Source organism: Falco cherrug, chromosome 1 (assembly GCF_023634085.1).
Source record: "Falco cherrug isolate bFalChe1 chromosome 1, bFalChe1.pri, whole genome shotgun sequence".
Classification (NCBI taxonomy): Eukaryota; Metazoa; Chordata; class Aves; order Falconiformes; family Falconidae; genus Falco; species Falco cherrug.
Genome location: NC_073697.1, coordinates 24,592,559 through 24,606,068, shown reverse-complemented (window position 1 = coordinate 24,606,068; position 13,510 = coordinate 24,592,559). Strand labels below are relative to the sequence as shown.

Sequence of the window (13,510 nt, the reverse complement as noted above, 5' to 3'; positions counted from 1 at the left end):
GTTTGTTATGTTGAATACACAATTGTATTCACTTTAATTCTGATTATTTTTGTTGGGGCTTTTTTGTTCTGTTGTCACATCTTGCTTCCTAAAGCAAAAAAAACCAACCACCTTAGAGCCTTCAGCGAGAGAGAAGAAAAAAGTAGAAACTTTATGCATCTTCAAATGCTATATTTAAATGCAGTGCTCCTGCTGAGGGAAGGGCAGGGATTGCTACTTGGGAATGACAGCCAGGAGCTGGCCCTGTGGAGGATGTGCAGGTGGGAGCTGGCGAGGTGAATGGATGCAGAGGAGCTGTGGCAGTGTGGGGGACTGAGTGTGGAGCAGGGGCTGAAGAGGCCACAGCAAGTGGAGGACATGCACTTTTACATCTAAAACCTGTTCTACTGTTTCTTTTTTGTCCTTGAACAACTGAGCCCAGTTTCCCTTGGTGTGCGTGTGTCCAAAACTGAATGACAGCTGAGGCAAAAAGGGAAAGGCAATTATTTTTTTGTCCTCTTTGACTTTTAACACAGGTGTCTAGTCTCCTCTCCTCCCTTTTTCCCTCCTGTGAGCTACCCCCACTTGCTGCCAAGCGTCTGCCTGTCTCTCAAAAGCGAGAGTATTGGGCTGCCTTTTATAAACGATTTCACAAATGAACCGCCGATGTCAACCGCAAGTTTAAACCTGTTTTTACCGTGTTTTCATCGCTCTTGTCCCTGCCTCCAGGCGGGCGGGGCGGGCTCGGCGGCGGGGACCGGGGCCCCTGAGGGGATGGCAGCGCCTCGGCGCCCCGCGGGCCCGCTCCTTCTCTGTGCGGAGGTCAGGCCGTTCCCCCGAGGGAGGGTCGAGGGCGGCTGTCAGGCCTCGGGGCGGGCGGGCGGCCGAGGAGGGCGGCGCCCGCCATATCCCGGCCCTCCCCTCAGGCAGTCCCTGCCCGGTGCGGGGCTGCTGCCGGGCTGGCGCCATGGGGCGGGCAGCGGCGCGGTGGCCCCGGCAATGGGGGCTGCTGGTGCTGCTGTGCGGGGCGGTAGCGGCGGCCCCGGCTCCCCGCGCGGCGGCCCCGCTGCTGTGTAACGTGAGCCTGGACAGCCCCGCTGAGGAGCGCTGGCTGCCGGTGCTGAGGCGCTTCGATCCCGCCTTCCTGCGCGCCGCCGTCGCACGGGTGATCGAGTGAGTGTGAGGCGGCGGGGCGGGAGCGGGCAGCCCGGCGGGGTGCGAAATGGCCGCCGGGCCCGCCGCCCTGTGCCACTGGCAGAGCGGCGTGAGGGGTAGCCGCAGTCCCCGCCGCTCCCGCGTCAGGGCCCGTCGTGCCCTTCTCCCGTGCGCCGCCTGACCCGCCGCTGCGGGCCTGGGTGGGAGGGAGGGAGGGGGAAGCCGTGCCGCAGGGCTGCTGAACTCCCCGCTCAAAAATTCGGGGTGGTTTTGGGTTTGTGTTTGTTTTTTTAGCGTTAACTCAGTACTACCGCAGTTCTCATACGCTTAGGAACCTTGCCAGGGGATAGACCGGGGAGATCTCTGGTAAAAATAAGAAGAAATTGCACAGTAGGAACCCTGAGGGGCTTCTGTGGGGATGTGGAGAAGGCGGTGAAGGGCTGGGATGCTCAGGGGTGGCCGGCTGGGACAGCCCGATCAGAGAAACGGCAGGCTCTGTGGGTGTCTCGCTGCCAGCTGTATGTTGCAAATCTCTTGTGTCTCTTTCTTGGCTAACGCCTTGAGCATATTTTGCAGTGAAAGTGTACCAAAATGGGTCCACGAAGTCATTCGGCCGATAGCAGCAGAGTTGGAGTTCTTTATGCCGCAGCCCTTTGCAGGGGAAATTCGGGGGATGTGCAAAGCCCTGGGAATAAGTCTTGGAGATGGAGTCCTGCTAAACTTCGCCTACGAGTCTACTGCGTAAGTGGCTGGCGCTTAGAGAATCTGGTAGAAATGGGTAGAGGTTCATTTTGGTTCAGCATGGGAGAATGCACAAAGGCAGGTGAAGACATCGTAGATGATTTGCACTGTTCATCTCACCCTGTTCTGTGCATTCAGCTGTAAGATTTCATTCTCATTAGGAAGTTTATGTCCTGAATTGAACCAGAAATGCAGAGCAGTGTTTTTATTAATAAGGTAACAACGTAGCAAAGCAGTGTGTTTATTTGTTAATAAAGGTAACACATAGCTGTAATATTTTTGTGTACATATATCTGTGTAAATGTATAAAAGTACAAAAATAATTTCTGCTAATAAGGAAGGGCCACCCATTCAAAGTAGTTGTGTTCATTTATCATCAAAGTGCATCATGTAACGCACTCTTGTCATTTAAATTGTCCTATTTCCCCAAAAAGGAAACTAGAAGAATTAGTTGCAATTTAAGTATTTCAACCATTCATCTGAGATATGGTTGCTTCCAGATCATTTTCTGAATGAATGTTCACTGTATAATGTGAATTTTATAAATGACTGTATAATGTCATTTTTTGATTTGCACAGTGTAAAATGGATGTAGTATCTTTATGACAGCAGACAACCTCGGTGGAAAAAACACTCCATTTCTTTGTCTTTTTTTGCTCTGGAAGCATGTGCAGGATAATAATAAACAATTGGCATTGCCTGTGACGATTCTAGAATTATTTTTCAGTATAATTTTAATAAAAAAACAGTTGCATACAGCCACTTGTATGCATTTTGATTATTATTTTTCTTAATGTGTGGTATTTGGTGGTTTTTTTTCTTAATAAGGATTAATATCAGATAAGATAGTAATTTAAATGCTAGCTTTCTTAGTATTTCATAGAGGGCACTTGTCAGCCCTGGTAAGGCCCATGAAATTTTAAGTTTCTCAGCAATATTAAAGAAAAATCAACTGGGAACAAACTACTTGTCTGCAGAATTTTTTTACTCTTGCAGTTTTGAAAGACAGTTCTATGCATCACTGGAATGACAAACTCATAACTTCACAGAAAATAATTTTTTAATTCCCTGCTAATTCAATATACTTCATAGAAAAGCCTGTTTCAATGAAACTGAAATTGTTAGTAAAAAAGGAACTCCATCACACTTCCTGTTCTAGAGAAGAGGTTAGCGTATTACTGAAATGGCTGATACTTTAACAACAACCGGTGTTTTCAGTTTGAAAGGACTTTGAAATTTTTATCTAGTTGTGATTAAAAATATAAACAGGGTCCAAATCGAAATAATCTATAACTGTTAAAATGAAATCCACAAAGTTTCAGACTGATGCTTTGTGGATGGTTTTAGACCACTTTTCATCTCAATTTAGAAAAGTGTTAAAATGAAATAATGAAAATTTTCCCAAGTTGAAATGCTGCTTCCTACCTGGTCTGTAATATCTGACCTGATGTGGATGGTAGTGAGGCTTTTGAGTTTCTGAGCCAGGTGAGACCTGGTAAGTTAAGTATCAGTTTTATATGTTAGACTCTGCGGGAAAGGACTTTCCCTTAGAGTTATCATGCCTAAGTCATATTGGACATTGTAGTGTTGTGCAGTTATGCAGAGCTTCAGTCAAACCATTCTGTCCCCCCCTTTTTTTTTCCAATTTGAAACTAAAACTTGCAAGAAAATTTGTCAGAAAATGTAGGGTGAGACTGTTCTCTAGGGTTGGGAAGTGTAAGTGTTAATGATGTAATGCAAGTTCCCATTTCATTTGTATGCTTACGTTACTAAAATACTTCACAGAGGATAAAGTCAGTTACTCCTCCTAAAACGCTGAGTTAGTTCAAGTATAATATTGAAAGCGTTGTCATAGCTTTTTCTTAGATCATTCTTTCTCCTTTTTGTTTTTGAAGGTTCTGTACTAGTATTGTCGCTCAGGATGACAAAGGAAACATTTACCATGGTCGGAACCTGGATTACAATTTTGTCGATATATTAAGCAAGATTACAATTGATGTGCGGTTTATAAAAAGTGGGCAGGTATCATCTCTGGTGGCTGGGTGGTTTTCTGTGAAGGAACAGGGTATGGTCGTACAGCTGTATAGGCAGCAGGATTTAATGTGGGAATGTGGTTCCTATCCCAGGTTTACTGGATTATTACAGCAGCACAGTCAATCTCTCTAGTAGCGTGGGATGAATGCTGGTTTTCTTTGCTTTCTGGACATGCAGTCTGGGGTGATAAACTGGAACAAATAGAACAGCATAATCTAATATCTCAAGATCGTTATTTGGAAGGAGATGTTGAAAGACGGAAATGCCAAAATATTAAGAAGAGAGGTACTAGACAATATAGAAAAGAGATAAGTTTTGGCAGGGACTGATTTTGAGGCTTTTTTTCCAAGGCCTTGTTAACTTTTGACCAATGTGTGTATGTTAGATGAAAATTTCTGAAAATGAACTACTTGCTAATGCAGTCCTCGTTAGTGAGATTTTCTTTATATTTATTAGTCTGTTTTGCAAATGGAGAACTTTTTGTTTGTTTCTTGCTTGGCAACTTGCTAACTTCAGCAGTACTTTTGTAGCAGTCTGTGATCATTAACAAATGAAATGCAGTGAATTTTGGTCCTCAGAGTCTTTCTTTACTTTGCAAATTTTGCTGTAATTTAAGACAAAGCATTTTCTAATAACCTCTGTATGAAAGTCACAGAAAAAAAAAGTACAGGATGCTGCTTCAGAAAGTTGCCTGTATTTTAACTAGTGTTCTGTTCCAGAATGCTAAAATACTGCATGTTTCCTGGTTTCAGATAGCGTATCAAGGCACCACGTTTCTTGGTTACGTAGGCTTATGGACTGGACAAAGTCCACACAAGTTCACAATCTCCGGTGATGAACGAGGTAAAATAAATCTGTCTGCCCCACCTGATGTTACGTACACTATTCTAGTTGATTGTTTCCTGCTTGGGACCTCCTCTCATACTCTCCTAGAGGGAAAAATGTAATTCAGGTTGCCAGGAAGAAGCTGATGTTGCATGACTTCTCTTGCCCTCAGGGAGTGAAAGCACACTGCCAGGTTTTTGGCTGCTACATGGGAGAAAGGTATTTGTCAGCCCAGCATCATCTGACCTTGAAAAGTGTCAAAGGAGACAGAGAACCTTGAGGAAAGCCATAAAAGACAAATTAACGTGTTCTGTTCAAGAGACATAATTTGAGATAGCAGAGTAGGGGCTGAGGGGAAAAAGGTGCAGTTGTGTATAGTAAATTAATGGCTGCTTTCCTAGTTCTCTGTCCCTTTCTCTGTCTTCCACAATTCTCTGTCCCCATGAGGCAGCTTCAAAGAGAGGATGGGAAGAGAAGTGTAAGACTGAGAGATCTAGGGGAAAGACAGCAGAGCCTGAGAGAATGCATGGAGGTACTGGAAAGGCAGCCGAGGACAGATCCAGTAGTAGAAGTAAGCTGAGAAATGTCAATACCGAGAAGTAAAGCTTGACAATAGGAGGGCTGGTAACTGTCAGGAGGGCAAAGGAATGGTTGTTGCCTTTTCCATCAGCCCTTCAGTTTCACAGATACTGAGTTATGTCTAACTCAGAGCTTGGGTTTGCCCCTTCCATTGCTTCACTCCTTTTTTTTCTTTTTTCATTTCTTTTTAAGAAGCATAATCCTAGCTGTTTGTTAGAACTGGAAGCAATGTAGTCTGAGTTAGAACCAACACCTAAAATAAATGTTTTTCACTTGCAATTGTGGTAAGCATTTTTTCTTTTCTTTTTAATCTTTTCTTTTAATTAAACAATCTTTTGTTTTCAATTTTTTTAATGTTATGCAACCGCTATTCACTGTATATGTTATATACATATTCATTATCTCTGTGAGTGGGGATTCTACTATGGAGCGTGCACCTTTTGATTCCTGTTCCCTTTGTTAATACTGCCTTGTTGCATTCACTAAATTATTTCCATAGTTTACACTCATGGGGTTTTTTAAGAGCCTGCTTCTGATGCTAGTGTAGTTATTTAATCCTTTCAAAACTCAGTATCCTGGGCTGATACTCAGAGATGGCAACTGATTTTGGTTCATACTAACATCAGCTTGGAAAAAAAGTCTTAAGTGTATCAAGTGTCTGCAAAAGGCTTGATATAGAAGATCTTGCAAAGTCCTATGTCTGTGAACAGGCACAATCTGGGGACAAAACCAGTGCCATCCTGCTTTCCCTGCTGTTTCTCAGCAGTGTGCTTCAACCTGCAGTACAAGGATCATCTGAGACGACAGTGAGGTCGTTTAGTCCATGCACAAACCCATTCTGTTCTCCCGATTCTGATAGAGGAATCAAGTACTGCAAACCTGCGTGTGTGGTTGGCCCCACTTGTCCATCAGCAGCTGATGTGCTGTCATCCGTGTGCCTCCACTTCAGCCACGTGTCACTCATTCAACACATGCTGCAGTCCTGTAAATCAGTTGTTGCTGACTGCTTGCTGCTTTATCCGAACTAAGAGTTCAGTCATATGACTGAACTAAAAAATTTTGGGAAACAAGCATGTGAACTACAGCTGGAAAGGGGGGTGACTTTAAATTAGGGTGAAGGTCTATCAAGTGACAAGCACATTGTTTCTGCTGGCTTTTTCTGGTTTTGGCATATGAGTATTTATAACCTTGTCCTGCTGTTTTTCTTAGTTCTCTTAATTTTCTCCAGTAATACAAAAACACCATCACTACCTCTTTTTTCAGCTGTGTAATTATTCCTGTTGTTGACATAGTTCAGGAAGATGAATAATGAGGTGATTGATGCTGCTAATATTTGAGTTGACAGACGTAGACTATTGTAGGAATGGACCAGCAATTCTTTTGGAAATACTTGTTACAAAGTGCTAGTCCTGGTTACAGTCACCTTTGACTCTTCATTACTTATAATTCAGCTATGAATAAAAACAGTTTTAAAACTGAGCAGCTAGCAAGTTATCAATACTGGAAGAAATGTGGTAGTTTTTGATAGGACTTGCCAGTGCTGGCAAGTTCTGAGAGATATTGTGTATTCTCTGTACAATGTTGAACGCTGTCTTCTTTATTGTCCACCGTACCTCAGACTCCTGCTGTTTTATGGCAGCCTGTTAGGGTTGTGGGCATATTGTACCTTTCAGAAGACACCAAAAAGATAATGATCGCTCATTGTAGGTCTGACATGCTTTCTGGAAAGCAGGGTCGTTACTTCAGCTGCTGTGGTTCAAGTTCAGCTGGGATTGTTGTCTATTTATATTTCAGCTCTAGTTTCACCTGGGTTTTATGCTTTTTGCTAGCCCTTCTTCTGGAATGTTGGTATTTTATGCTGATATGTAGCTGCCCTGTTTATAAATTTATAAAGCTGCCCTTTAAATAAACTTAAAAGAATTTATTGCACCGCTCTTTTGTAATACAGTAGAGAGAAAGACTGTAGAGCTAGAGATGGGATGTGGAGAAGAAAGGAAGGCAGGAGGCTAGATTTCACAGCATGTACGTAACATGCATACATAGTAATTTTTATTATTTTCTTTTTTTTTCCCCAGAGGGTGGTAGGTGGTGGGAAAATGCAATAGCTGCTTTTCTGAATCGGAATTACCCTGTCAGCTGGCTTGTCCGAGATGTAAGTGCACTGAGTTATTGTCTCATATTTCACAGTGATGTCATTTGTACTTACAAACTTCCTAATAAATTTGATGTTCCAACTTCTAGTTTCACAGAAAATTCAATAAATTGATAAGTAAATGCATTTTGTAAGAGGAGATGGGTGTTGTCCCCAAAAGCGATGTGTAGGAGAGAGGCAGTTCCAGCCCTTCAGGGAGGCGATCTCTAATCAATGCCAAAAGTCCTTGAGAAGCTGTGCAAAGACTTCCTTCCTAGGGACTACTTCAGCTAGTTGTGATTTGTAATTTAACAAATTGAGGCAGCTGCACTCTTAGATGGTTAGTGTCTCACCCAGTGGTTATTTCACACTACATTTGATATGTTACCATATTAAAAATGCAGAGTTCACCGGTGAGTGGAAGGAGTTAGACCGGTATTTCATATAGCATATTTTATGAGTACTGTGTTAGGGTACTACTAAGATAAAACAGATTTGCTGCTTCTCAGATTCTTGAATTACAGTAAGCATGAATGATACAATTGCAGGTATACAAACTCCCTGCAGAACTGGAATGTCTACTGGAGACTTTACTGTTCATAGTTTTTTGAGATTGAGATGTGTCTTGAGGCTGTGCCTTGAAACTACTAGCTGCAGTGTTGCTGTCAGAAATAATTGTTCTCTAGGGTTTCCCCTGTCTTTCTGAACAACGTTATTTGATGCACGTTCCCCGTATTTGTTTTTAGTTCCTGCACAGCGTTCACTTTTAAAGACGTACTTCAGTAGGTTGTGGCTCTGTGCCTGAAAATAGCTTCATTGGCTGCAGTGACTGTCAGTTTATGCTAAGTTAGTCACCTGGTTGTGGCAGGAGAACACAGGCTTGCTGTAAGCAATGCGTCTGCCTTACTCACCGTTGTTACCTAAATCCTCTGAAACCACTGGCAAGACAAAAACATTGAGTAGGTTTTCCCCCCCCCCCCGCTTTCATCCACTTTTCATCTATCCTGTTGTTCACATTGAAAGACTGAGGGTGTTCCTGAGGATTCAGGAAAATCCTTTGCTGGGGGTTGAATTTGCAGAGTAAGGATATGTCTCTGTCTTTTGAATGGCAGATTTTCCAGCTTTTTTCACTTTTCACCATATACAAATGTGTACATGTATGGGTGTGTATATGTGCATTTATATTTACTGTTTTCTTTGAATATTTGCAAAGTTGGGATTAATGAGTTAATTTACTAGTCATAGGCATTTCATGTTCATACGATTGTCTGTTTGGAAACATGTTTCAAGTAGCACTTTACAGTCAGTTGCTATTTTCAAAAAAGCTGGACCTTTTCTTCTTTTTAAGATGTCCCAGTGCTCGTTTTTGTGCTTGGCTGTGCTCTGTGATCTTTGTTTCACTGTGATCTCCTTTTTGCATTAGACCCTGAGCAGAGCAGAGGACTTTCAGTCAGCTGTTCTCAGACTAGCTGGCATTCCCATCATTGCTGAAGTTTACTATATTGTAGGAGGTGTATCACCCAAAGAAGGCATGGTCATAACGAGGAATAGAAGAGGGCCAGCCGATCTCTGGCCTCTTGATCCTTTAGGTGGAGCGTAAGTATTAAAAACCAGTTTATTTCGCTTTTTCATATTCCCTTCTGAGTGAGAGGTAGGCTTAGTGACCCAACATTCTTGAGAGATCCAGGGCATCTCTTACTAATGCTTACAGCTGGACAGGGAAAGCTTGAAAGTCTCTGAAAGGAACCCCAGTTTCTCCTCTTTGAGAAGGAATCACACCACCTTGTCAGGTTGGGGCAGTCCAGAGGGTTGAGGGTGGAAGGAACACCTGTATGTGTTTATTTTTTAGCCAGATTCCAAAGGAGACAAGACTTGAGGGCCTCTCCTGTCTGGCTCCCAAATATTCTACCGGTAAATTCAGCAATTCAAAATTAATTTTGACCCAATTTGGTAGAAGGGTTGGTAGCTCAAAAATAATTGTTCCTGTCAATTAATATTGACAGCTTAATATATGAAGGAGATAATAAGATAGTTGCCCTGCGGTGAAAAAGGGCACTTAATGCGTACAGTCAGCCAGCGGGTACTGGCTTGGCAACAGCCAGGTGGCCTGTTGGCTCTGTGTACTCCAACCGGAATGCTGCAGGCTGCATCACATGCCTATCTTTTCTCCGATCATCTCTTTAAAGATCTGATCTTCCTTTTATTGTAGTCAGTAGTAGCTTTGTCACGGACACCAGCAGGACTTCAGAGGTTTCTTCTTTTTGATTTGTGTTCATTAGTTTACGGTAAAGGCTGCTATTTTTATCAACATAGGACCCCCTGGGCTTGCAAGAGACATGGGAAAGAGGCTTTTGAGGGATTTTTTTTTCCTTTTGGCAATACAGAGATACTGTATTCTTTGTCTTTGTTAATTACCTACCAATTCGCCTTTTTGCTTGTGTTTATGTTTGTGTGTTGTGTTACATATAGGTGGTTTCGTGTGGAGACAAACTATGACCATTGGACTACCCCTCCTCCTTTTGACGATCGAAGGTAAATTTAGTTTGGAGCTCTGTGGTGATATAACACTTTTATTTTGAAAAAGCTTAAGAGACTTGGGTGTTTTCTTCTCCAAATGGGTGTTAGCTCATTGAGCAGGCAGCTTATTCAGTTTCTGTAATGCCACTCAAAAGGGAACAGATGAGGTAAGGAGCAATATTCATGCATGCCAGAGGAAAGTCTATGTGGCACTGAGTGGCATAAAAGATGAAAAATTGCAAGGCTAAGGCATGTACCCAAAATTTCTTTATAAAGCAGTTTAGTAAAAGCTAAAGGATTTAGATTCACAATGACAAAACTATTTGATGGCACTAGGAAGGTGCTTGCAGATGACATTTTTTAGGTTTTAGGCTGTGTGGTATATAAAAAGCTGTTGACAGATTCCTGTTGGTCTGTACTCAGTGTTGTAGTTAGTTACAGAGTAGCTTCAGCAGTGTGAGACTAGATTCAGTCGTGCAGAACTCTGGATTATTTTAGGCCAAGGCAAGCATTTCAGTGTGAAGGCGTTTAGTGAGACGTTTTTCACATTGGTGCTTTGTAGCCTTTGGAACAGTAAGCTGTGTTTAATGATACTACATTGTTTTCCTGCAGAACTGCAGCCATCAAAGCTCTCAACGCTACTGGACAGCAGAACATCAATTTTGATACGCTTTTTAAGGTAAGCTTTTAAATTCTGCATTGTGACTTAATGTTCTTTTTCAAAGCAGAAGTGCAGTTGCATTTTTGTCAGGGATTTAAAAGCTGTGCAAGGAAGGCATGGTGAAAAAGGTGTACTTTACAACCATCTCTGGAGAGTTTAAGACTGCTGAGTTTGTTAAATGTTTCTGAACATGCTTGCATAGATAGTCATTTTGTAATAGTGTACCAATCCAAGTGGAAGGTGCACAAGGTGAATCCCATCGCCATCATCTTTGTGCAGTTCCTTATTTCAAGCACAATTACAAATATTATGGCAGGCAGATAAAGTGTTAGGCATGAGTGTTATTTACCAGTTAGTTTTGAGAACTTAAATGTTCTGTGTTTCAGAGGGCTTTTAAAAAATATTTTTTGTGAAATTATCTGATATTTAAAAAACCGCAAACAAACAGCAAGAGAAATTCTTGACTTTGCATTATTCCTTTTCATAACTTCATTCTACTACTGCTTCTAAATAGCCTTTTAATTCTCTCTTCATTTACCAAAATGACAACTCTTCAAACTTTCTGTACAGGTGTTGTCAGTGAAGCCAGTCTTAAACAAGTAAGTATTAGATTCAGAGATGTTAATCAATGCCTCTGGCCATGCCTTGCACCACTTAGAAGTCAATCACAAACTTCCTTAGGATCTTCCTATGTGTCTGTCTGAAGATCTTGCAGTTTCCCAACTTAGATTTCTGCTTGTGCACGTGGCATGCTTTTTTCGCTTCCACAGTGCTCTTCCTCTTTGGTCTGTCACTCTAGCCAAGAAAGTACACTTTGTTAGGCTCGGACTGGTAATGGGAAGTTCCTTTGTAGTAGTGAAACAAGTGACTGCTTAGAGGAGGAGCTGGACTTTATCCTGAGTCATTTGTGCCTTTCATTTTTGGAACCTTTGTATTTGCATTAACACTGAAAATGGCTTTCTTGGGAGCTTCTGATGTAGCTCTGCTTGATGTGTAAAAAGGGAAAAAAAGAAAAGGCAGTAAGTGGGAACATAGCTTTTAGGTACCATTTATAGGATTTCTAAGAGAGATTTATTTCAGTGTGCCATTATTGTTCTGCATTATTCCACAAATTGCACCTTTGCAGGTTATCCTGTTTTGTTTTACTTCTGTATCAAGCTCAGCGTATTCTCTGGATCAGCCATTCGCATTAGAGCTTGGCAATGGCTTCTTCAAAGTTAATACCAGGACTTCCTCTACTCTGTTATAAATGTGAGGAAATTTGGAAAGGAGAAGGTTGTGTCTGTGTAACTGCTAAGATTAGCAATACTAATTTTTTAATACAGTGATAAAATAGATGTAGAAATATAGTTCCTTTGCTGTACTGAGTGGGGGGAAAAATACTAAAATTTTGTGCCACCAGCCTTCATTTTTATCAGTCTCCCACTCTTTCTAACCCTTGTGTACCTAAGCAGAACGTTTGTTTTCACTAAGATTTGTTCTGCTGCTTTGCTAGTTTTAGAAATTAATTTTCTTGCCTTTGGAGTGTCACTTAACTCTTTGCCTCTTTCCTTCCCTACCAGTAACACAGTGTATACCACGCTAATGAGCGCTGCACTTCCAGATAAGTACCAGACATGGATCAGAACTGTGAAGTGAAGAGGTGTAAGTAGCATGCTGGTGCTCCTAGCTAGTGTAATTAAATAAAAATGCCAGCTGAAGAGTCATTGAGGGACAAAGCACTGCAGTGGCACTCAAGTGATCTAGTCTGAATTCCTGATTCTCCTTTGCTTTGCTTATTGACCTTGGATAAATACCTTCCCCTGTTGTTTTAGAGGTAGTTAAATATTGACATTCTTTGCAAAACTCTTGGAGGTTAGCTTAGGAAAAGTGCTTTATCAGAGAGGAAGGGGTGGATGTTGTTGCAACGTAAAAGGTAGAGGTTCACTTTGTGAACGTTTTAGCTGTTATTTTTACCAGTCCTACTACAGTCATGTCTCCTGGTGGTTGACCAGGACAGGAAGCCCTGCCAGAGTGAACTGAATCCCAGAAAGAGGGGTTGGTGCGCTTGGCATGGAGAAAGATCAAGCTTAATTTGCGACAGCCATTCACAGGCGACTGAGTATTAGCATCCTTTGAGGGCTTTTGTCCTGTGAACTTGAAGAAAAAGTCAAAGTGCTTGAACTCACAAGCTGCCTCACATGGTAGCTTTATTGTGTTTGGAGAAAGATATTAAGTGGCGTTTATTTCTATTCTGAGAAACTCTGGTTGCATTGTCTTTGCAGGAGCACAAGAAACTGCGTTGCAGCTTGAATAGTTTTTTAAACTATTATTAGTATTGTGTTTGTAGAAGTTATATTGTACATTTGATTTTAGCAAGAGTAATTCCTTTCTTTTAGAGATTCTGCACCATTTGTTTCTTTGTTAACTTGATACAAACCTGTGCTCTTTTTTTTTGTTTTCTTTTTTTTCTTTTTTTTAGCTCAACAGACAAAATGAGTAAAAAGCTGAAGCTTTCCAGGACTGGCATATGCTTTTAAAATCACTCTCACAAGCAGGACAGTTCTTTTGGCTTATTGATTATAGTATCATAGAATTATTTAGGTTGAAGTGTGAGCCATTCAGGAAGTAATGACTTGTTAATTTTAGGTGTTGCAGATGATACTGTTAATGGACTGTAATGGAAGTTTGATTTTATTGTAATCGATGTTCTAGCAGATGTTGATGGCTAAAAATGCTTTTACTATTTTTGGAAAGAGTTGTGCAACCTGAATGTACTTATGCGCTGACTAATAAATAAAAAACTCATATATTTTGCCTGGCCTGTAGGTCTGAATATAATTAAATAAACATATGCAGCTGATCACTTGATTTATGAAGACCTGTGGTGTTACTCCTAATGTCATCAT

General features: G+C 41.5%; 1 protein-coding gene across 1 annotated transcript; it reads left to right on the top strand.

The window, feature by feature from the left end:
- The first annotated feature begins 852 nt into the window (after positions 1-852).
- Positions 853-13,472, top strand: NAAA (N-acylethanolamine acid amidase). The gene is made up of 11 exons (XM_055719421.1): positions 853-1,152; positions 1,711-1,875; positions 3,771-3,897; positions 4,662-4,752; positions 7,389-7,465; positions 8,868-9,040; positions 9,914-9,976; positions 10,574-10,640; positions 11,193-11,221; positions 12,185-12,266; positions 13,084-13,472. The coding sequence occupies exons 1-10, from the start codon at positions 947-949 to the stop codon at positions 12,258-12,260; spliced, it is 1,074 nt and encodes a 357-aa protein (XP_055575396.1). The 5' UTR covers positions 853-946; the 3' UTR covers positions 12,261-12,266; positions 13,084-13,472.
- The last annotated feature ends 38 nt before the right edge of the window (positions 13,473-13,510 follow it).

Bases quoted from the DNA above. Each gene is read 5' to 3' on its own strand.
- NAAA (XM_055719421.1), top strand. From the start codon at position 947: ATGGGGCGGGCAGCGGCGCGGTGGCCCCGGCAATGGGGGCTGCTGGTG. The intron at 7,466-8,867 runs GTAAGTGCACTG...TTTTTGCATTAG, and splicing joins TCAGCTGGCTTGTCCGAGAT to ACCCTGAGCAGAGCAGAGGA. The intron at 9,977-10,573 runs GTAAATTTAGTT...GTTTTCCTGCAG, and splicing joins CCTCCTTTTGACGATCGAAG to AACTGCAGCCATCAAAGCTC.